Source organism: Rana temporaria, chromosome 5 (genome assembly GCF_905171775.1).
Source record: "Rana temporaria chromosome 5, aRanTem1.1, whole genome shotgun sequence".
Taxonomy (NCBI): domain Eukaryota; kingdom Metazoa; phylum Chordata; class Amphibia; order Anura; family Ranidae; genus Rana; species Rana temporaria.
In genome coordinates, this window is record NC_053493.1 from 369,689,495 (window position 1) to 369,714,549 (window position 25,055).

At 46.0% G+C, this 25,055-nt stretch overlaps 1 protein-coding gene across 1 annotated transcript in view; it reads left to right on the top strand.

Moving 5' to 3' along the window:
- The window catches only part of ATP6V1C1 (ATPase H+ transporting V1 subunit C1), a 96,644-nt gene that overhangs the window by 12,292 nt on the left and 59,297 nt on the right, over positions 1-25,055 (top strand). The window contains exons 2-3 of the mRNA XM_040354817.1: positions 23,833-24,001; positions 24,670-24,737. Coding sequence (XP_040210751.1) covers positions 23,870-24,001; positions 24,670-24,737 — 200 coding nt within the window. The 5' untranslated portion in view covers positions 23,833-23,869. The remainder of the gene's footprint in view (positions 1-23,832; positions 24,002-24,669; positions 24,738-25,055) is intronic.

Sequence of the window (25,055 nt, forward strand, 5' to 3'; positions counted from 1 at the left end):
CACTGGTGGCTTAGGGAGAAGGAGATGGCCCCTGGGTATTCGTGGGAGAAGGAGAGGGCCCCTGGGTATCCGTGGGAGAAGGAGAGGGCCCCTGGGTATCCGTGGGAGAAGGAGAGGGCACCTGGGTGTTTGGAGGAGGAGAGGGCCCCTTGGTGGCCATTTAGTGAAGAAGAGGGCCCCTGGGTGGCCAGGGGAAAAGGAGAGAGAACCTGGGTGGTTGGTAGAGAAGGAGTGGGCCCCTGGCTGTTTGAAGGAGAAGGAGATGGGCCACAGTGTGGGCCAAATTGGAAGAGCTGATCCTTGGGTGGTTGGAGGAGGAGAGGGTGCCACCCTTCTCCCCTTAGGACGGGGACAGACACCCTTCTCTCCCGAGAGGTAGGGGACAGACACCCTTCTCTCCCGAGAGGTAGGGGACACCATTCTCTCCCCTGGAGGACAGGGACACCATTCTCTCCCCCGGATGATGGAGACACCATTCTCTCCCCCGAGGACGAGGACACCCTTCTCTCCCCCGAGGACACCCTTCTCTCCCCAGAGGTAGGGGACACCATTCTCTCCCCCGGAGAAGGGTGTCCCCGTCCTCCGGGGGAGAGAAGGGTGTCCCCGTCCTCCGGGGGAGAGAAGGGTGTCCCCGTCCTCCGGGGGAGAGAAGGGTGTCCCCTACCTCTGGGGAGAGAAGGGTGTCCTCGTCCTCGGGGGAGAGAATGGTGTCCTCCGGGGGGAGAGAATGGTGTCCTCGTCCTCCAGGGGAGAGAAGGGTGTTCCCGTCCTCCAGGGGAAAGAGAAGGGTGTCCTCGTCCTCCGGGGGAGAGAATGGTGTCCCCGTCCTCCGAGGGAGAGAATGGTGTCCTCGTCCTCCGGGGGAGAGAATGGTGTCCCCGTCCTCCGGGGGAGAGAATGGTGTCCCCTCATGGGCACCGCCCCGTCACCTCTGCCGCCCTCCCTATTCATGTGCCTGGCCCCTTTCAGGATGCCGGACGCATGAAATACTATGGCGGGAATAGGCGGGGTGTGTATCTTTAAGCACGTGATAAGAGCCAGAAGCTATTTTCACACCAAAGTTCCTCCTTGCCAATCAGCAGGCAGGTCAGTAAAACCTGTCTCCCGATTGGCCAAAGCTTTAGGCGATCCTATTGGATGCCTAACGCTTTGGCGGAAAAGGAGACATGACGGAGGAAGCCTAAGGGGCCAAGCGGACACAGGAGCCACAGCCGCCACTACAGAAGAAGAAGAAGGAAGTGCCGCGTATGACGGGTACAAGTGACTGCATATGGAGGGCACAACTGCTGTGTATGACGGGCACAAGTGACCTACCTCAGTCTAGGATATTCACGGACCAAAAAAAAGCATCTGCGCATGCGCCTTGGACCAGCGATCAGCTGTGCTCCTGACGTACGAGCACCGGAAGTGACGCGGTCCGATTTTTTCACAGGTCCGAGGATGGTGGTGGGGGGGGGGGGTTATTTGTACAGCTGGGAGGATGGGGGGGGGGGGGGGGGGTGATTCGTACAGCCGGGAGGATGGCGGTGGGGGGGGGGTGATTCGTACAGCCGGGAGGATGGCGGTGGGGGGGGTGATTCGTACAGCCGGGAGGATGGCGGTGGGGGGGGGTGATTCGTACAGCCGGGAGGATGGCGGTGGGGGGGGGGGGTGATTCGTACAGCTGGGAGGATGGGGGTGGGGGGGGGGTGATTCGTACAGCCGGGAGGATGGCGGTGGGGGGGGGTGATTCATACAGCTGGGAGGATGGCGGTGGGGGGGGGGGGAGTTTAGTACAGCCGGGAGGATGGCGGTGGGGGGGGGGGGGTGATTCGTACAGCCGGGAGGATGGCGGTGGGGGGGGGGGGGGTGATTCGTACAGCCGGGAGGATGGCGGTGGGGGGGGGGGTGATTCGTACAGCCGGGAGGATGGCGGTGGGGGGGGGGTGATTCGTACAGCCGGGAGGATGGCGGTGGGGGGGGGGGTGATTCGTACAGCCGGGAGGATGGCGGTGGGGGGGGGGGTGATTCATACAGCTGGGAGGATGGCGGTGGGGGGGGGAGGTTAGTACAGCCGGGAGGATGGCGGTGGGGGGGGGGGGTGATTCGTACAGCCGGGAGGATGGCGGTGGGGGGGGGTGATTCGTACAGCTGGGAGGATGGCGGTGGGGGGGGGTGATTCGTACAGCCGGGGGGATGGCGGTGGGGGGGTGATTCGTACAGCCGGGGGGATGGCGGTGGGGGGGGGGGTGATTCGTACAGCCGGGAGGATGGCGGTGGGGGGGGGTGATTCGTACAGCCGGGAGGATGGCGGTGGGGGGGGGGGGGTGATTCGTACAGCCGGGAGGATGGCGGTGGGGGGGGGGTGGGGGGGGGGTGATTCATACAGCTGGGAGGATGGCGGTGGGGGGGGTGAGGATGGTCCCGTGTACATGGAGCCTAAAAAAATACAGAAGAGCGGAACTTTACTTTTTGGCACTTTAAACTTTCCCATTGAAATGAGTAATAACATGGAAATGTGTTTGTTGGTCGGGTATTCAGAAGCTCTTCACCTAAATAGACATTTTCTTGAGAGACTTTAATATTGGGCATTAAACTGTTGCTCCGCCTCCGTCCCGCCTACCCGAGTCTGTGAAATTCTCGGACCAAAATAGTATGGGAACAAGCAGACGGGGCTGGAGGCGGTGCTGGCGGCAATGTAATTGAGAATGTTGCTCCGCCTCCGCCCGCCCACCCAGATCTATATTTTTCACGGACCTCAAGAAGCTCTGCTTAGGGACGGGGCTGGAGGCGGTGCTGCCGATAATGTCATTAAAACTCTTGCACCGCCTCCGCCCCGCCCACCCGAGTCTCTGAATTGTGCTTGATCCGCCTCTGCCCGCCTACCCCAGTCAAGGATATTCACGGACCCAAAAAAAAATTCTGCGCATGCGCTGCGCATGCGCCGTGGACCCGCGATCAGCTGTGCTCTGACGTACGAGCACCGGAAGTGACGCGGGTCCGATTTTTTCACAAGTCCGAGGAAATTTCACATCACCGGCAAGGAGAGCAAGTTGAGGGCGGAAGTGCAGCTTGCTTGAGGAGAGCAGTAGCAGCAGTAAACAGAGAATAGTGGAGTTGGCTGATTGGCTGCTAGGATGAAGGACAGTCCTAGCAGCCAATCGCCTGTGTGATAATCTCGGGCAGCTCCACCTTCCACCCAGAATTGTTCCGCCTCCTGCTGTCGGCTCTGTGAGGATTACAGAGCGACGGCAGGAGAAAGAAATATGTCATGCCGCCTGCTAGCACCCGCGGCCCGGCAGCAGAAGGGCTGAGGCCCGGTAGTGGGCCGCGGACCGGGGGTTGACGACCACTGCTGTAAGGAGCCACGTTCTCTAACTGTATAGGCCATTATTTTTCTCAATGTTTTCAACAAAGAGGAACCCTTGAAATAACTTTCCAGTCTTATGGTCATTTTTAGCAGGGGTTCCCTATCTACAACTTATGAGACATTGGTGATTGTCAATGGGAAGAATTCTCCATACATTTGTGGTCATTGGGAAGAATTACACCCTTACTAGGGGTGCAACGGATCATCATTGATCCGTGATCCGAACAGGTCGCCGCGTTCGGATCGGCACACCATGCATTGCGCAGATTGCGGCCATAGGAAAGGCCGCGGCTTCGGCCTAGCTCCGGAGCGGCGGCCATCTTGGTACACCCGGCCGCGGCGGTCTAGGTGTGCTCCCCAGAGCGGCGCGCTGACGGGTGTCGTGGCAAAAACTGGGCTGTATGCAGAGCACACCGCCATTTTGCCCTGTGCTATTAAGCACAGAATCTGTCTCCATGAAATAATCCATATTTAAGCTAAATAGATTCACTCACCATATTCCCTGCCATTTATTCTAGTCAAGAGACCTCAGCAATTGTTCTCATTCCATCCAGCTCCCAGTCATCACTCGTTTGCCGACGCCCTCACAGGCAGTTTTATTAAAGGCCCAGTAGGAAGTGATGTCGCAACATGTGACCGCCTCCATAGGAAGTGAGCTCACAGGGTGTCAGCTCCACCCAGCAGATGCCCATATACGGAAACCCCTCCAACAGGGATTCCATACAGTAATAACAAAATAATACAACACCACCACAATACAGTAATAATCAATAACAATACAGCAATATAATAACAATAGGATACAGTTCCTGATCAGAGGAGCTTATCTGCAGGTGTAAGCTCATATCTCAAAACAGTATTGATCAGGTACTGAGAGATGACAGGAGCGCACACCAGCTAAATTGACAATGCGTTTGCAGAGCGGACGCACCGGGAAGGCGAATATCTGTGCATCACACAGGGGCCCTTTCGCCAGCCGACACCCCCCTCCACAAGCACCCTTCTCCAAATCAGGAAGTGTATCCCGACCAGTCTGTCTGCCCCAGTCAGCTTTCTAGAGCGAGCTGAGGGAGAACCAACCATGGGTGACACTATGACAATACATAATAAATACATCTTTAAATTTCCACAACACGGGGGAGATGTGGACATTACAGTGGGGGAAGATGTGGACATTACAGTGGGGGGGAGATGACGTGGACATTACAGTGGAGACTATATATGTTGGTGATCCGAAAAATTATCCGATCCGTGACTCTGATCTGAGGAACGATCTGAACTGTACCGTGAGTTTTTTTTTTTTGATCCGTTGCACCCCTACCCCTTACAGATGGTGTCAGTGGGAACTCATCTGAGAGGCAGAAGTTGCTCATTGATCAAGGAACACCCCTACAACCTCTGGAGGAACCCTAGGGTTCCATGGAGACCCTGTTGAGAAACCTTGGTATAGGCGGTAAAGAAAAGGTAAATGGTTGCACTACATGTCCCAAGAGAGCCAAATACACTGGGCCAACCAAACATTATAAACAAGACTGATTAGATCTGAGATTTTTGCTAAAATATCCATCATGGTCTCGGTTTAGACCCCCCCCCCCCCCGTTCCAGGACCTATAGATGACAAAGTTGCAAGCTAAAGACCATCATGGTGTATCAGTGGAAAGGACTATGGGAGGTATGTGTAATGTGTTCTACTTACCTCCACTTACATCTGTTCAATGAACATGTAATATATAAAACAAATTACTAATACATGGACAGTCCACCTGGGGGGGCCCCACACTGACTCATTTCACTCAGTTTGAGCTTTCTCATAGAAACTCTATAGTTAAGCTTACACTGAATGAAAGGTACCAGCAGAGAAGTTAGGACTGTTTATGTTCCAAGATGGACAACAGTGTGACCTTTGTATTCATACCTATTTTAAAGTCAGACCATTATCGAACCGCACTAGGTCCCTGTGCATTATTTAAGTGAAATATGTCGGCCCCATAGATTTTGTTTTGTAGTGACTAATTTTTTTGCTTTAGGCCTCTTTCACACGACAAGCCCGCCTATCTGTTTTTCAGGCAGATCCGAGCGTGCCATCCATTGACTCCTATGGGCAGGTAGATGTCAGCAGAGATGTGTCCACTGACATCCGTCTTGCAGATTGGATCGGATGAGATCTGATGAAAACGGACATGCTGTTCGTTTTCGTTCTATCTCCCCATAGGAATCAGCGGAGTTCTGACCGGTCCCTCCCCGCTTAGTGAGCAGAGACGGACCTGTCATTCGCAGGCTCATCGGAGATCAACAGAGCAATCTGCTGCTGAGCTGGCGGACTCCGCTAATGAAGTTTAGAGGAATTAACATTTCATATATACACTCACTGTCTACTTTAATCAGCGATCGTTCACAAAGGGGGAGAACGGCGGTCTGCCTATGTAAACAAGGCAAATCACTGTTCTGTCAGTAAGGAAGAAAGATCTTGTGTTCCTGCTAAGCTCTCTCTCTCTCTCCAGTCAAACCACGCCCCCCACAGTTGGCAAGCACCCCCTAGGCACACATTTGACCCTTTGATTGCCCCTTTTTTGCGAGTCATTTATACAGTGACAGTGCATTTTTTTTAGCACTGATCACTGTATTGGTATCGCTGGTCCCCAAAAAGTGTCACTTAGTGTCAGATTTGTCTGCCACAATGTCGCAGTCCTGCTAAAAATCGCTGATCACATTACTAGTAAAAAAAAGATCCGTAAATCTCTCTCATAGTTGCAGACGCTTTAACTTTTGCACAAACCAATCAATATTGGGATTTTTTATACACATTATACACATATACCTAAATTGATGAAGAAACTTGATTTTCTTTTTTTATTATTATTGGATGTGTTTTATGGCAAAAAGTTAAAAATATATTTATTTTTTTCAAAATTGTTGGTCTCTTTTTGATTATAGCGCAAAAAATAAAAACCACAGAGGTGATCAAATACCTCCAAAAGAAAGCTCTATTTGTGGGGAAAAAAATAAAAATTTTATTTGGGTCCAATGTGGGACTGCACCATTGTCGGTTAAAGCAACGCAGTGCCGTATTGCAAAAAATGCTCTGGTCAGGAAGGGGGTAAAACCTTCTGGGGCTGAAGTGGCCACTTACCTACTTATTCTTGCGCAACTGGCGCAGTGAGACGCAAACGATGTGACACGCAGTACTGTGAAAATAAACACGTCTTATCATGTAAAGGCTCTAGCACCTGGAATATGGCCTAATAATCTCAATCGATCAATATCGGGATATAGCGTGTTTGTATTGAGCAGTCTACAGCCAGCCTAATGACCCGTACACACGATCCGAAAATCCGACAGATTGTGTTTTATTTTTAATTTTTTTTGCATGCTGGTTGCATATCAAAAGTGGAAAGGTTACTAAAGTAGCAAATTCTCCTACGACAGAATAAAAAATCATAAGTGATGCCATGTGTTGTGTATTTCTATTGTATTTTCAGGTGACAACTGTACTGATTAAAGGAAAATCATGCGATCTGGTATCGTATGAGAATTTTTTTTGTTTGTATGATCGGATAATATCAGATGAACTGTCGCGATCGGCTCTCGAAAGCTCTGTAATAACGATCCGATTATTGTATGTTCGCTCATCCGATTTTTCGATCGTGTGTACGGCCATTACCCTAGACTTGCCTATTAAAATGGTTGTTTAGAGAAGTAAGTTCATTGTGTTATGTAATCTGGACTCATCGTAGCCAGATTCAGAGAGAGTTACGCCGGCGTATCAGTAGATACGCCGTCGTAGCTCTGAATCTGCGCCGTCGTAAATTTAAGTGTATTCTCAAATTGAGATACACTTAAAGCGGATGTGCCACTAAAAAAATATATTAAAAGCCAGCAGCTACAAATACTGCAGCTGCTGACTTTTAATATAAGGACACTTACCTGTCCTGGAGTCCAGCGCTGATCGCAGCAGAGCACGAGCGATCGCTCGTCTCTCTGCTGCTCCCCCCGCCATCCACGCTGAGGGAACCAGGAAGTGAAGCGCTGCGGCTTCACTGCCTGGTTCCCTACGGCGCATGCGCGAGTCGCGCTGCGCCCGCCGATTGGCTCCCGCTGTGTGCTGGGAGCCGAGTGTTCCCAGCACACAACGGGCGACAGACGGGAAGTCAGAAAGACCCGTCTTTTGCCCGTAGCGTGTGGCCGGAAGTGGGTGCAAATACCTGTCTTTAGACAGGTATCTGCACCCCCCTCCCCCCTGAAAGGTGTCAAATGTGACACCGGAGGGGGGGAGGGTTCCGATCAGCGGGACTCCACTTTAGGGTGGAGAACCGCTTTAAATCTAGCTAAGATACGACCACAGGCGCCGTTGTATCTTAGCTGTCTATTTAGGCTGGCCGCTAGGGTCGTGTATGCTGATTTACGCCTAGAATGCGTAAATCGGCGAGATACGCCTATTCCGGAACGTACGCTTGCCCGTCGCAGTAAAGATACGCCGTTTACGTAAGGTGTTTTCAGGCCTAAAGATATTCCACCAAAAAGATGGCGCAGCCAATGTTAAGTATGGACGTCGGAACCGTGTCGAATTTTAAGATTTGTACGTCATTTGCGTAAGTTGTCCGTGAATGGGGCTGGGCGTAATTTAGTTTCACGTCGAAACCAATAAGTCTTTGCGGCGTAATTTTGAGCATGCGCACTGGGATATATACACGGACAGCGCATGCGCCGTTCGTTAAAACCGTCAATCACGTCGGGTCACGATTCATTAGCATAAAACACGCCCACCTCTTCACAATTTGAATTAGGCACGCTTAGGCTGGCACATTTACGATACGCCGCCGTAACTTAGGACGCAAGTGCTTTGTGAATACAGCACTTGCCTCTCTAACTTACGGCGGCGTAGCGTATATGAGATACGCTACGCCTGCCTAACGTTATGCACGGATACCTGAATCCAGCTAATCTGTCTCCATGTTCTGTCTGGCAATATATATTCATTTATCTCTTGAATTCCAGCTATGATTTAAAATTAATTGGTAAATTGACATTTGGGAATTGACTCCACTTTGGATGAAAACAAGCGATCGGCAAAGGCTTTTTTCATTTTAGTGATGCTGCTTCTTCAGGGGATCGCATTAAGCAATTACAGGCATACCCCACTTTGAAGTACACAATGGGACCAGAGCATGTATGTAAAACGAAAATGTACTTAAAGTGAAGCAATACCTTTTTTCAATTCTGGGGTGTCAGGGGTTGTAGTGGGGGTGTCAGGGAGTGTGTTTCCAAGTAGCGGGGAATCTGAACTATCCGTGCACGGATTACTCAGCTGCAGCTTCAGCGCCACTTTACATACACTCACGGGTATGTCCTTACTCGCGAGTGTATGTAAAGTGAGTGTACTTAAAGCGGGGTATCCCTGTACAAGGCTCATAATAAAGCCTTTTATGAAGATCTTCTGCAGCCACTTCTGGTTTGCTGAACATATAGGAAAACCGTAGACATAGCCGCTAATCAGACGGAAGTGATTGTATATGGTGTAGTCATGCTAAAGATTCCGAGTGGAAAAGATCATTCATTAAAGTGGTAATAAACCCTTCATTTAAAAAGTCCCCGTCTATTAGAATACATTTACCAATAATGAAAGCATTACTTTGCAAGTAAATGTTTAATTTTAGCTTTCTTCATCTGCTCTTGTTCTTTCTCCTTTGTGCAATGCTCCGATCATTCCCATCTTACATTGGTTTAAACCCAAATGCATTCTCTGTATTACATTATTGAATTGGAATGGATTTAATTAGAATTTTTACTGTTTTACCATGGCATACCTAAACTCAAGGCGGAATGACATTTTATGGCAGGGCTCGACAAATCCAGGTCGCCATGGCGACTAGAAATGGGGTCCTGGCGACTTGGCTTGGAAGGGGAGCTGGGGCCATCTGGTGGTGAGCAGTTGGTATTACAAGTTAAGCATTACAAGTTAAATAGCAATTCTAATGTCATTTTTCACTATTTTCACTGCCATCTTCTTCCCTCTAATTAGAACTCCCAAACATTATATATATTTTTCATCCTAACACCCTAGAGAATAAAATGGCGATCGTTGCAATACTTTCTGTCATGCCGTATTTGCGCACTTTTTGGGGAAAAAATTACACTTTTTTTTTCATTAAAAAATAAGACAACAGTAAAGTTATCCCCATTTTTTTTAATATTATAAAAGATAATGTTAAGCTGAGTAAATTCATACCCAACATGTCACGCTTCAAAATTGCGTCCGCTTGTGGAATGCCGACAAACTTTTACCCTTTAAAATCTTCATAGGCGACGTTTAAAAAAATCTACAGGTTGCATGTTTTGAGTTACAGAGGAGGTCTAGGGCTAGAATTATTGCTCTCGCTCTACCAATCGCGGCAATACCTCACATGTGTGGTTTGAATACTGTTTACATATGCGGGCGCTGCTCGCGTATGTGTTTGCTTCTGCGCACAAGCTCGTCGGGACGGGGTGCGTTTTCTGGCTCCTAACTTTGTTAGCTGGCTCCTAGATTCCAAGCAAATTTGTCAAACCCTGTTTTATGGAGTGCTGTGGTCACAGCATACACATTAATTTTCTAACATCAGCATTGTAATAACAATACAAACATTTTATTATTGACAATTCAATGTAAAGTTACTTGGAAAATCTCCTTTCATGCCGTGAGTGCTGCCTGTCTGCTGGCCGTCACTTTCCACAACTTCCTGGATTCCCAGCATGCTTTGCAACTTCTCTGCTGTTTACTTTCAATTTTTTTTATTATTATTATTATTATTATTGTATTACTTTCTTATTGACTTTTTTTTTTTTTTTTAATCTTTATTAGTTTTCCATTTACACATATCTTGATTCCTTAAAGCGGAGTTCCACCCAAAAGTGGAACTTCCGCTTAATCCACTCCTCGCCCCCTTACATGCCACATTTGGCATGTCATTTTCTTGGGGGAGTGGGGGCTTCAGGAGGAGTGGGACTTCCTGTCCCACTTCCGCCGAGGGGCTGCTAAGGCGAATACTCTAATCCAGGGGTTGACAAATTTGCTTGGAATCTAGGAGCCAGCTAAAAAAGTTAGGAGCCAGAAAACGCGCCCTGTCCCGACGAGCTTGCGCGCAGAAGCGAACGCATACGTGAGCAGCGACCGCATATGTAAACGGTATTCAAACCACACATGTGAGGTATCGCCGCGATTGGTAGAGCGAGAGCAATAATTCTAGCCCTAGACCTCCTCTGTAACTCAAAACATGCAACCTGTAGAATTTTTTAAATGTCGCCTATGGAGATTTTAAAGGGTAAAAGTTTGTCGCCATTCCACGAGCGGACGTAATTTTGAAGCGTGACATGTTGGGTATCAATTTATTCTGCGTAACATTATCTTTCATAATATAAAAAAAAAATGGGGATAACTTTACTGTTGTCTTATTTTTTAATTAAATAAAGTGTAATTTTTTCCCAAAAAAGTGCGCTTGTAAGACCGCTGCGCAAATACGGCGTGACAGAAAGTATTGCAACAATCGCCATTTTATTCTCTAGGGTGTTAGGATAAAAAATATATATAATGTTTGGGGGTTCTAATTAGAGGGAAGAAGATGGCAGTGAAAATAGTGAAAAATTACATTAGAATTGCTGTTTAACTTGTAATGCTTAACTTGTAATACCAGCGGCCACCACCAGATGGCGCCAGCTTACACATCTGGTGGTAATAACTTGTAATACCACCAGATGGCGCCAGCTCACAAAAAAAAAAAAAAATGTTTTTTTTTGTTGCCCCCCCTTCCAAGCCAAGTCGCCAGGACCCTATTTCTAGTCGCCATGGCGACCTGGCGCCCGGGATTTGTCGAGCCCTGCTCTAATCGCCTTTTGGCAGCCCCTCCCTGTAGGCGATCGCCTGGGACACGTGACAGGTCCCAGGCGATCGCCTGTCCAATCAAATGGAGCAGTGCCGCTTGCGCATGCACAGTGGGTGCCCGGCTGTGAAGCCGAAAGCTTTCACGGCCGGGTGCCCACAGTTGCAGTAGAGGCGCCGGCGGTGAAGAGGGGGACCGGAACGAAGCTCCCAGCGGCACGTCGCTGGACCGGGGAACAGGTAAGTGTATGTTTATTAAAAGCCAGCAGCCAGCAGCTACACAATTTTCATAGTGTCTCTTTATTAAATACTTCTCGCCGCCTCCTCTCTCTTCTACCTTTATATTATCTTGTACCAAGTCATATTGTATTATACAGGAAATAAAATACCATACAGTACCCTTTAGTAGTGCTCAATTTCTAAGGATTACATATATTCCCATGTCCCATATTTTATTATGTGGCGCATACTAGTACAATATTGCAGAAACTTGCAGGGGCCCTTTAAAATTTTTTTTTTTTTTTTTTTTTTTTTTTTTTTTTTTCGAATTTGATTTTAGATTTAAATGGGGTTGTAAAGGCAGAAGGTGTGTTTTTTTTTTTTTTTTTTTTCGAATTTGATTTTAGATTTAAATGGGGTTGTAAAGGCAGAAGGTGTGTTTTTTTTTTTTTTTTTTTTTTTCGAATTTGATTTTAGATTTAAATGGGGTTGTAAAGGCAGAAGGTGTGTGTTTTTTTTTTTTTTTTTTTTTTTTTTTCGAATTTGATTTTAGATTTAAATGGGGTTGTAAAGGCAGAAGGTGTTTTTTTTTTTTTTTTTTTTTTTTTTTTTATCTTAAAGGGATTGTAAAGGTACATTTTTTTCCCCCCCTAAATAACTTCCTTTTCCTCAGTGCAGTCCTCCTTCACTTACCTCATCCTTCCATTTTGCTTTTAAATGTCCTTATTTCTTCTGAGAAATCCTCACTTCCTGTTCTTCTGTCTGTAACTCCACACAGTAATGCAAGGCTTTCTCCCTGATGTGGAGTGTCGTGCTCGCCCCTCCCTTGGACTACAGGAGAGTCAGGATGCTCTCTACGTTGCAGATGAAGGAGCTGTGTTAGTGGGCGTCATGACTCTCCAGTAGTCCAAGGGAGGGGGCGAGCACGACACTCCACACCAGGGAGAAAGCCTTGCATTACTGTGTGGAGTTACCGACAAAAGAACAGGAAGTGAGGATTTCTCAGAAGAAATAAGGACATTTAAAACCAAATAGAAGGATGAGGTAAGTGAAGGAGGACTGCACTAAGGTAAAGGAAGCTATTTAGGAAAAAAATTGTACCTTTACAACCCCTTTAATGCATTCTATGCCTTCTGAATGCAGCAGACCATATAACACTTACCAGAGATCATCTCTCTCCAGCGATGTCCACGAGTGTCTCAGCTGTCTGAGATTTTCCTTCCTGATTGGCTGCGACACAGCAGTGGCACCATTGGCTCCCGCTGCTGTCAATCTAAGTTAGCTAGCCAATCAGGGGAGAGAGGGGCTGGGGCAATGTCTGAATGGACACAGAGAGCTGTGGCTTGGTTCGGGTGCCCCATAGCAAGCTGTTTACTGTGGGGGCACTCGACAGGAAGGAGGGGCCAGGAGCACAGAAGAGGGACCCGAGCAGAGGAGGAACTGGGCTGCTCTGTGTAAATTCACTGCAACAGAGGAGGCAAGTATGACAGGTTTTTTATATTTTTATAGGGAAAAAAAAAAAAGAGACTTTACAAACACTTTAAGACCCGGTTAAAGGGCAGCAGTGGGCAAAAAAGGGTTAGGTAGCCCACACATTGTCATTTTTATTTGTTCAGTCTACGGGTTGAATTAAAAAAAACAGATTCACCCATCCACCCACTCAATTGCATTTGTAATTGTATTCTGACAGCGGAAGATTTCTCCATTGTTCGAATAACAGTGATCAGTGCTGTGGGCGGCACTGAATGTTTGGGGAAAAACCCGAGAGGGTCGTTGTATTAAAGTGGAGGTTCACCCTATAAAAAAATTCTAACACAACATTTTATATGCAAAACTGGGCTGGATGTAGTGTTAGAATTTTTTTATAGGGTGAACCTCCCCTTTAACCACTTGCTTACTGGGCACATATACCCCCCTCCTGCCCAGGTGAAATTTCAGCTTTCGGCACTGCGTCGCTTTAACTAACAACTGTGCGCTCGTGTCACGTGGCTCCCAAACAAAATTGACGTCCTTTTTTCCCCACAAATAGAGCTTTCTTTTGGTGGTATTTGATCGCCTGTGCGGTTTTTATTTTTTGCGCTATAAACAAAAAAGTGCGACAATTTTGAAAAAAAATACAATATTTTTTTACTTGTTGCTATAATAAATATCCAAATTTAAAAAAAAAAAAAAACACATTTTTTTCCCTCAGTTTAGGCCGATACGTATTCTAGCGCCTACAAAATAGGGGACAGAATTATTATTATTTATTTTTTACTAGAAATGGCGGCGATCTGCGATTTTTTTTTTATTGGGACTGCGACGTTATGGCGGACACATAGGACACTTTTGACACATTTTTGGCGCAAAGGGGCGGACGTCAATTGACATCCACTTCGATTTTGGGATCCGCGCTGTAGCCGTCATTTGACTATAGCGCGGGTCCCAAGCGGTTAAAGTCCCTGCTGAACTGGATGAATTTTGATCCATGTATGGCTGGTTTTAAAGTGTTTATTTTAGAGATTTTTATCACAATTTTGCCACGGTTTTACTGTGTTTATGGTATGTTTTTCATAGGTCAAAACGTAACACAGGTTTGTTTATTAATGTGTTCTTTCTGCGTTTTCAATGGAGAGGTGCAGTTTTGTGCTTTTTTTTTTTTTTTTCATTAATTAAAGCAAGATTTTTAACACCACAATGGTGTCCATTGTGAAGACCTACATAGAATTTAAAGGGATGCATTTTTCTTGAGCTTTGCTTGCATTAAAGCGGCCGACAATAAATTCATATTCATTTAAATACATGATGTTATTTTAAAATTCGAATATAACACAATTATGTGTGTGTGTGTGTGTGTGTGTATATGTATGTATATATATATATATATATATATATATATATATATATACACACACTGCTCAAAAATTCCTAAAGGAACACTTTGAAAACATATCAGATCTCAACAGGCAAAAATCTCATGCTGGATATCTATACCAATACGGACTGGGTAATGTGTTAGGAATGAAAGGATGGCACATCCTTTGATGGAAAAGAAAATTATCCACCTACAGAGGGCTGAATTCAAAGACACCCCGAAAATCAAAGTGGAAAAAATTCCAACATCAGGGCATGCTTCTAATGAGACGACGGATAGTGTCCTGGGGTATTTCCTCCCAGATCTGGATAAGAGCATCACTGAGGATGGACCGAAACATAATGTTCCAGAGGTGTTCTTTTGGATTTAGGTCAGGTGAGCGTGGGGACCATTCAATGGTATCAATTTCTTCATCCTCCAAGAACTGGCTGCATGCTCTCGCCACATGAGGCCGGGCATTGTCGTGCACCAGGAGGAACCCAGGGCCCACTGCACCAGCGTAGGGTCTGACAATGGGTCCAAGGATTTCATCCCGATACCTAATGGCAGTCAGGGTGCCATTGTGTAGCCTGTAGAGGTCTGTGCCTCCCTCCATTGATATGTCTTCCCAGACCATCACTGACCCACCACCAAACCGGTCATGCTGAACGATGTTACAGGCAGCATAAAGTTCTCCGCGGCTTCTCCAGACCTATTCACGTCTGTCACATATGCTCAGGGTGAACCTGCTCTCATCTGAAAATCATGGGGCACCAGTGGCGGACCTGCCAATTCTGGTGTTCAATGGAAAATGCCAATCAAGCTCCACAGTGTCCGGCAGTGAGCACAGAGCGCACTAGAGAATGTCGGGCCCTCAGGCCACCCCCATGAAATCTGTTTCTGATTGTTTGGTCAGAGACATTCACACCAGTGGCCTGCTGAAGGTCATTTTGTAGGGCTCTGGCAGTGTTCATCCTGTTCCTCCTTGCACAAAGGAACAGAATCTGTCCTGCTGATGGGATAAGGACCTTCTACGGCTCTGTCCAGCTCTCCTAAAATAACTGCCTGTCTCCTGGAATCTCCTCCATGCTCTTGAGACTGTGTTGGGAGACACGGCAAACCTTCTGGCAATGACACGTATTGATGTGCCATCCTGGAGGAGTTGGACTGCCTGTGCAACCTTTAGGTATCGCCTCGTGCTACCAGTAGTGACACTCACCCTAGCCAAATGCAAAACTAGTGAAAAACGGTCAGAAAAGATGGGTAGGGAAAAAAATGTCAGACACCTCCGGCTGAAAAAACATTCCTGTTTTGAAGGTTGTCTAATTGTTGCCCATCTAGTGCACCTGTTGTTAATCAGTTTCAGCTGCTTTGCTGTTAATTGAAATTAACAACCCCATCTGTATACACCCCTCCCCCTCTGCTACTTAAAGTGGAAGTAAACCCTCCTATCATTTTCAGCCAAAGAAGCTGCCATCTTGGCCTCTATTTAAACTTCAACTGCCATGATTCTGCACATGTGATCAGTTATGACACCAGCTATTGGATGGTATGACAGTTTGGTTGAGAGCACAACCAATGCGACCGTTACATTCCCGGCACATGCCGGAAATGTAACCATTTTTTGAAACGGTTAAATCAATGGGTTTACTTCCGCTTTAACTGACCAGATCAATATTCCAGGAGTTCTGATTCAAAAGTGTTCCTTACATTTTTTTTAATAATGTAGCAAAATTAATTTGTGTACATGATTTTTTTGAATTATTGCTATTAAGAATGAATTAATTACTTTCATGAAAATTCGCAACGCACACATGTTAACCGGTCATAAAACTGACAAAAAACTTGGATATGGCTTCTTTATAAATATGGGGCTAGATTCAGAAAGATGTGGGCGTAACGTATCTCCGGTACGTTACGCCGCTGTAACTTTGGGCGCAAGTTCTGTATTCAGAAAGAACTTGCGCCCTTAGTTACGATGGCGTAACGTATGTGTGGCGGCGTAAGCCCGCCTAATTCAAATGGGGATGTTGGGGGCGTGTTTTATTTAAATTTCACTTGACCCCGCGTATTTGACTCTTTTTGTGAACGGCGCATGCACCGTTCGTGAAAAAATCCCAGTGCTCATGCTCGAAATTATGCCGCAAAGCCTCATTGGTTTCAACGTGAACATAACTTACGCAAATCCCTACAGGACGTACGTTTCTGAATCGGCGTAAATACCTATTTTGCATATTCCACGCGTAACTATACGGAAGCGCCACCTAGCGGCCATCGCGATTATGCAGCCTAAGATACGACGGTGTAAGACACTTACACCAGTCGGATCTTAGGGATATCTATGCGTAACTGATTCTCTGAATCAGGCGCATAGATACGACGGCCCGCACTCAGAGATACGACGGCGCATCAGGAGATACGCCGTCGTATCTCGTTTCTGAATCTAGCCCATGGTGTCAGAGTAGGGAAGAATTGGAATAGCCGTGTGCAAAGCCAATAGTGCTCTTAGTAATCACATTATTTTAACAGTTCTAAACATACAGGTTTTTATGCTTTTATTGGTATAACATACCGTAGTTCCTTTTTTTTTTTCTGTAAATACCAAACGGATAACAACTGCTTCCTAATCTCTGGTATTAGATTCTTTAGTTCCACAAACACTTCATGGATAATTCACATTTTATATAAAACCAGGTTGTTTCTCTCTTTAAAATGTCTAATATATTGTGTTTAACTACTTCAGCCCCGGACCATATTGCTGGTCAATGACCTGGCCACTTTTTGCGAGTTGGCACTGTGTTGCTTTAACTGACAATTGCGCGGTCGTGCGAAGTGGCTCCCAAACAAAATTGGTGTCCTTTTTTCCCACAAATGGAGCTTTATTTTGGTGGTGTTTGATCACCTCTGCGGTTTTTATTTTTTGCACTATAAACAAAAATAGAGCGACAATTTTGAAAAAAAAATAATATTTTTTTACTTTTTGCTGTAATAAATATCCTCAAAAATATATAAAAACATTTTTTTTCCTCAGTTTAGGCCGATACGTATTCTTCTACATATTTTTAGAAAAAAAAATCGCAATACGCGTTTATTGATTGGTTTGCGCAAAAGTTATAGCGTCTACAAAATTGGGCATAGTTTTATGGCATTTTTATTAATATTTTTTTTTTAGAATGCTGAGGTTTTAAAGCGGCTTGCCTTTTACTGGCCCCTGGGCCACTGCCCCCCCCCCCCCCACTGACACCAACAGTGGGGCAGCATTCCTTCCATTGACATCAATGATGGGGTATAACTTTTCTCACCGATATAAATGACTGGTCAGTATTCCTCCCACTGAAACCAAAGATGGGGCATACCGTATTTATCGCGGTATACCGCGCACCCCTAAAGTTGCCCCCAATCCTGTGGAAAATTTTTTTTTTTTTTGTACTTACAGTTTTGGTGTCTTGCGCGGCGGCCTCGTCGGGTCCGGCGTTCGTCTGCGGCTTCGGGTGTCCTCTTCGTCCGGTCCGGCGTCCTTCTGCGGCTTAGGGTGTCCTCTTCGTCGGGTCCGGCGTCCTTCTGCGGCGTCCTCCCCGCTCGTTTCCCGTGCCGAGTTTGAATACTGCGCCGACATATACAGAGCGCAGTACACTTGTGTATTGTCGGCAATGCTCGGCTACCCGCGCTGACGTCCTGTACGTCCAGGACGTGAGCGCGGAAGGAGCCGAGACTGCCCCGACTATACCCGAGTGTACTGCGCTAGGTATTTGTCGGCGAAGTATTCAAAACTCGGCGCGGGAAAGTGGGTATTGGCGTATACTGCGCACCCACGATTTTGCCCTGATTTTCAGGGCAAAAAAGTGCGCGGTATACGCCGATAAATACGGTAATTCCTGCCACTGATATAAACAGTGTGACGTTCTTCCTCCAATTAATACCAACGATGGGGGGTTCTATTATTCTCCCTACTGACCACATGTACTATGTAATCTTTTTACTCCTACTGACCACCAAGGCATTGTTTGCCCACTGACCACAGTCAGTCCCACCTAAAGACTGAAGTTTAGAAAGTTTGGAGACCCCTGTACTATTCTGTCAGCAGCCCACCATGGGTGGAAGGAAAAAAAAACGGTCAATTGACTAGCTGAGTCTATGGGGGACGCTTTTGCGTTCTAGGGGGAGGGGGTCGCAGGGAGTCTTCTTCGCTGGCAGCATTTTATGATTACTGCTAGAAGCTTTAGCCACCAGCAGTTTTCTCATGTAAAAAATGTGACAGGCTGGTTGTATCCAAGTCAATTGATGGATCAATTTTAGGTACAATCAGCCTGACCGTAGATGGATTGAGCCTCGGCCAGTCCCTGCTGAACCAGCTAAATTTCAACCCATGTATGGTTGGCTTTATTTTGAAGCTGAGAAGTTTCGGCATGTTGATAGCAGAGCTCATTAGTGGGAGGAGGCCGCATTGTAAACCATACAATATGTGCTGACTTTACGGGGAGTGTTAATGTAGATGAGTGGAGCTTTAAATGGAAACTATAGTGTTAGTCCATTGCTTACAACAGGGCTTGACAAATCCCGGTCGCCATGGCGACTAGAAATGGGGTCCTGGCGACTTGGCTTGGAAGGGGGGGCAAAAAAAATAAAAAAAAATTGTGAGCTGGCGCCATCTGGTGGTGAGCCGTTGGTATTACAAGTTATTACCACCAGATGTGTAAGCTGGCGCCATCTGGTGGTGGCCGTTGGTATTACAAGTTAAGCATTACAAGTTAAACAGCAATTCTAATGCCATTTTTCACTATTTTCACTGCCATCTCCTTCCCTCTAATTAGAACCCCCAAACATTATATATATTTTTTATCCTAACACCCTAGAGAATAAAATGGCGATCGTTGCAATACTTTCTGTCACGCCGTATTTGCGCAGCGGTCTTACAAGCGCACTTTTTTGGGGAAAAATTACACTTTTTTTAATTAAAAAATAAGACAACAGTAAAGTTATACCTATTTTTTTGAATATTATGAAAGATAATGTTACACCGAGTAAATTGATACCCAACATGTCACGCTTCAAAATTACATCCGCTCGTGGAATGGTGACAAACTTTTACCCTTTAAAATCTCCATAGGCGTTGTTTAAAAAATTCTACAGGTTGCATGTTTTGAGTAACAGAGAAGGTCTAGGGCTAGAATTATTGCTCTACCAATCGCGGCGATACCTCACATGTGTGGTTTGAACACCGTTTACATATGCGGGCGCTGCTCACGTATGTGTTCGCTTCTGCGCGCAAGCTCGTCGGGACGGGGCGCGTTTTCTGGCTCCTAACTTTTTTAGCTGGCTCCTAGATTCCAAACAAATTTGTCAACCCCTGGCTTACAATATTTGAGTTTTTACGTTGGTCTGAAAGTAATCTCTGATGCAGCATTGCTCTGCCAAGGTGTTGCTTGTATAGGTGGGTAGGGTCCCCTTGTAGTGGTTTCTGTGTGTCCATGTTGTAGCCGAATGGCTGCTGAGATCAAATCAATTGCAGGAAAAGCTCTGTCCTAATGCAGCTCTGTCTGTGAAATAAATAGTACCTGTAAAGAAGATCCTTTCCCTTTGAATTTATAGCGTGACGTAGACACTCGTTGTAAACCTGTCTGTGTGACAAATGGCGCAACTTGTGACATATTTGTGTAATGCAATTTTCTTCAACACAGACAAGGTCCCCTTTTACCACCAATATGGGATCTTTTAATGAATTTGTTGCACCACAATGTAACAAAACGTGATTGGCAACGCGGTATCTTCACAACATAAGTCAATTTTAATAAAATATAGGCAAGGGTAACAATCCACTGTACGCAAAGCCAATAGCTGCAGAATGTGACAGTGTTACAGATAAGAACTTGCCTGAATTTATTGCCCGCATTGTAAATGGTAGGAAAACTGTTTCATGGCTTTTATGAATTTGGTGCAGTACTTCATAATATGGGCAAAACACCAAAAAAGTTTAGCAAATGCTTTATTTAATTACCCCCTTTACTAGGGTTGTCCCGATACCGATACCAGTATCGGTATCGATACCGAGTATTAGCGGGAGTACTCGTACTCCCGCTAATACCGCCGATACTAAAATAGAATACTTTCCCCCCTCACCCCCCCGCTGCCACCACCACGTTAATCACCGCGGCGCGGGGAACATTACAGACAGCTTTCGTTTGAATAGCTGTTTTCCCCGCCACGCATAGACACTCCCCCTTGGACAGATCTGTCTAATCGCGAGCAAGGGGGAGTGTCTATGCGCGGCGGGGAAAACAGCTGTTCAAACGAACGCTGACTGTAATGTTCCCCGCGCCGCGGTGATTAACAGTAGGTACAGGGGACATGGCTGGTTATACGGGGGACATGGCTGGTTATACGGGGGACATGGCTGGTTATACGGGGGGACATGGCTGGATATACGGGGGGACATGGCTGGATATACGGGGGGACATGGCTGGATATACGGGGGGACATGGCTGGATATACGGGGGGACATGGCTGGATATACGGGGGGACATGGCTGCAATATGTGGGGGACATGGCTGCATATGTTTGGGGACATGGCTGCATATGTGGGGGGACATGGCTGCAATTGTGGGGGGGACATGGCTGCATTTGGGGACACATTTAAAAAAAAGTATCGGTATTCGGTATCGGCGAGTACATAAAAAAAAGTATCGGTACTTGTACTCAGTCCTAAAAAAGAGGTATCGGGACAACCCTACCCTTTACACTTAAGCCCCGTACACATGGGCCGAATGCCGGGCGATCTTGGCCGGCTCAAAAACTGTCTGACATTCGGCCTGTGTGTAGGGTAGCTGGTCCGACGGAAGACGGCTGGCACGCATGCTGGAGAAACAATAGCTGTCCGACTCCCGACCAGCGCTCTCAGCCAATGACTGAGAGCGCTGACCGAAGTGTTCTGGTGGGGGTCCACCCCCCTGTCAGAACATAAAAGCTCAGAAGGGTGAGATTGCTGTACTAATGTTGAATTGTTGGTACAGTGGCACCGATCGGAACTGACATTTTTTTTTGTGCAACCCTCTGGGTTACACAGAAAATAAAACTCATAATGTGTACCCCGCTTTACCCCTATCTCAATGGCCACTTATATAAACACTGCTTTGTTACCCATTAAAGCCACATGAAGAGTCTTCACATCCGACACACTGTCGGTGGGACACAGTGAAGTTGGGGCTAGCAGGAGAAAGCATGGGCACTTTTAGTTTGTATAAACAACCTAATATGTTGGACAAAGATTAGGCCATTTAGTGGCACTCCTAGTAGGCGGCACAACATATTTCTGGTGTTGGAAGCCCCCTATTGCTCAAGAAGATTTTGAAACTTGTTTAAATATCAGTGGGAGGAATAGTGCCCCCATCTTGGTGTCATTGGAAGGATTAGAGCTCCATCATTTGTGTCAGTGGAAGATTTAGAGCCCCATTGTTGGTGTCGGTGGGAGAAATGGTGCCCCAAGGGTTGGATAAGGGCAAACAAGGGGCAGCATCCAACTTGTGTGCTACAATTTGAAGGCTATTTGATTAAACTGATGTTTTTCTAATAAACATGTAATACTGGGTACATAGGTGACTTTGATTTCACACAGCATGAGGCTGTTGTTTTTAACCACTTCCCGACGGCCGTACGACTATATACGGCCGCAGGGTGGTTCTACTTCTCTGGGGCGCCGTCATTTGACGTCCGCCCCTTTCCGCGTTCCCCGCGCGCACTCCCGAGCGCGCATCGGGGAACTTCTGTGCTGGCCGTGTCCCTTGGACACAGCCAATCACAGATCGCCGTGAACGGCCAATCGGAGTGGCCGTTTGCTAGGCGATCTGTGCGGCCAATGAGAGATGATCTCATATGTTTACATATGAGATCATTTCTCATTGCCGGCTCTCAGCTTTCTCAGCGGTGCTGTCAGGGAGAGAGGAGACCGATCTGTGTCTCTTGTACATAGAGACACAGATTGGTCATCTCCCCCAGTCACCCCCTCCCCCCACAGTTAGAACACTATGCAGGGAATACATTTAACCCCTTCCTCACCCCCCTAGTGATAACCCCTTCCCTGCCAGTCACATTTATACAGTAATTTGTGCATATTTATAGCACTGATCGCAGTAAAAATGTGTCAAAAGTGTCCGATGTGTCCGCCATAATGTCGCAGTCGCAATAAAAATCGCAGATCGCCGCCATTACTAGTAAAAAAAAAATAATAAAAAATAATTCTGTCCCCTATTTTGTAGGCGCTATAACTTTTGCGCAAACCAGTCGCTTATTTTTTTTACTAAAAATATGTAGAATACGTATCGGCCTAGACTGAGGATAAAAAAAAAAATGTAAAAAAAAAATTGAGCTATTTATTATAGCAAGTAAAATTATTATTTTTTTTCAAAATTGTCGCTCTATTTTTGTTTATAGCGCAAAATATAAACGCAGAGGTGATCAAATACCACCAAAAGAAAGCTCTATTTGTGGGAAAAAAAGGACGTAAATTTTGTTTGGAAGCCACGTCGCACGACCGCGCAATTGTCAGTTAAAGCGATGCAGTGCCGAATCGCAAAAAGTCCTCTGGGCAGGAAGGGGGTTTAAGTGCCCAGTAAGGAAGTGGTTAAAGAGAAACTACAACATGACCAATTTCTTCTTAGATTCTCCCTAAGGGACCTTTCACACGTCCTTTCCAATCGGGTCCACCTGTCAGTTTTTCAGGCGGACCTAATCGGACCCTTCAGTCTCCTCTATGGAGCGGCGGATGTCAGGACTGACATGTCCGCTGACACCCACGCCATCCAATCTGATCCTGTCAGCAAAATCCAGACAGATGGTGGTCCTATTTTACATCCGTCTATCAGATCGGATGAAAACGGACAGGCGGTCCGCTTCCACCTTATTTCACTATAGAGGAGAGCGGGACTCTGTCCGTGTCCACTCTTCACAGTGGAGCGTAGCGACCCCCTGCTGGGTAAGTGGAATCCGGCAGACGGAGGCGCCCATGTGAAAGGGGCCTAATACTTTTTGCAGCACATTCAGATGACTGTGCTGTGGTAAAGAGCCGTATTGCACGTTACTTGTATCGGTGTGCTGCAGTACTATTTAGAACTGTTTTACAATGCACCACTATTGTAGGGGAGTTCTGTTTGTTGAAGTTTGCTGCAATATAAAAAAAAAAAAGCCAATTGAATGAATATCTATAGAGCCATGTGAACAGGGCAAGCAGAAAAAGGAGTCCGAGTCCCTGCTCTTGTGTGTGTGTGTGTGTGTGTGTGTGTGTGTGTGTGTGTGTGTGTGTGTGTGTATATTCAGCTTGAGCCACTGAGCTCTGTACACAGGCTTATTCAGCAGAGCAGTTGGGAATAACCTGGAGAACAAATGTAGAGAAGGAGCTCAAATCATTAGCTGGCTAAATTTGACAATATATTATATTTTATATTTACCTTAATATGTTTTATTTATATTAAGGAATAGAATTGTTAGTATCACTATACAAAGTAAATATATACAAAACCAAACCACCTTACATTTCCTTTAAAATGTTAAATCAAATTGCTAAGATTATTCATATTTTTTTTTTTACAGTGAAGATCTGAGTGAGATCAGCATTTAACCAGCAATCATGACTGAGTTTTGGTTGATCTCTGCTCCGGGGGAAAAAACCTGCCAGCAGACCTGGGAGAAACTGATGGCAGCTACAACCAAGAACAATAACTTGTCGACCAACTCCAAATTTAACATACCCGACCTCAAGGTAAGTAATTGTCTGACCGTCCAACAGCCCATGTGTCTCTACTTGACAAGCTGCACAGCTGAGCAGGGACGCACTCTTGGTTGTGCGTTTGATGAGAGCTGGAAGTACAGGGAAAGAGGCAAGTTTGGAGTGTAATTTCTACTATTAAAGCCACAAACACAATGCCTCAGTATTTACTAAAATAAATGCATTCCCATGTTCTGTTTACTGTGGGAGACCAGATATAGCGAATGCAGAGTCCAGGGTTTAGTAACACTTTATGGTTAGGATGGTTGATGGTGTTAAGTTTTGAATGGTATCCATTAGGCCAGTTATCTTTCCACTATCACCTAGAGCAGGGTTCTCCAAACTTTCAATAGAAAGGGGCAGTTTACTGTCTTTAAGACTTTAGGGGGCCGGACTGTGCCCAGTGGGGGTTAACAAGGCTCGATCTTTGGTATTAGGGGAAGAAACAGTTGGTGTCAGTGGAACACTTTTGTGTTGGTCTATCGCATAAAATCCCAATAAAATACATTTGTTTTTGGTTGTAACATGACGAAATGTGGAACATTTCCAGGGGTATGAGGCACTGTATATGTTCCTGTTGTAAGCTTGGATGTTTGGAGTTTCTTTTTAGCGACAGGTTACATCTTGACATGAATGTCTACTTTACTTTATTTTATCTCCAGGTTGGCACCCTTGATGTTCTAGTAGGATTATCCGATGAACTGGCTAAGCTTGACACATTTGTGGAAGGGTAAGTGTTGGTATTACTAGTATTTCTCTTCAGCTAGAATGACGTGAATCCTAAACACAGATTGGATGGTGGACAATCTTAGTGTGATTGTGGTAGTTTAACACATGGAAAGAAAGCCATTACACTTTCAGAAAATGTTCGTTTCCTGACGGTCATGCTGATCCGATGACGTAATTTACTCACCCAGAACAAGTATGCAGTTTGGAAATTCTGGCCTCACTCTGACATTACTCGATGCGCAATTTTTCCAGCTTAGTGTAAAACATAAGAATAATAAAAACATAGAAAGGCGGGGAGATGGCATCAAAGTGAGAGAGA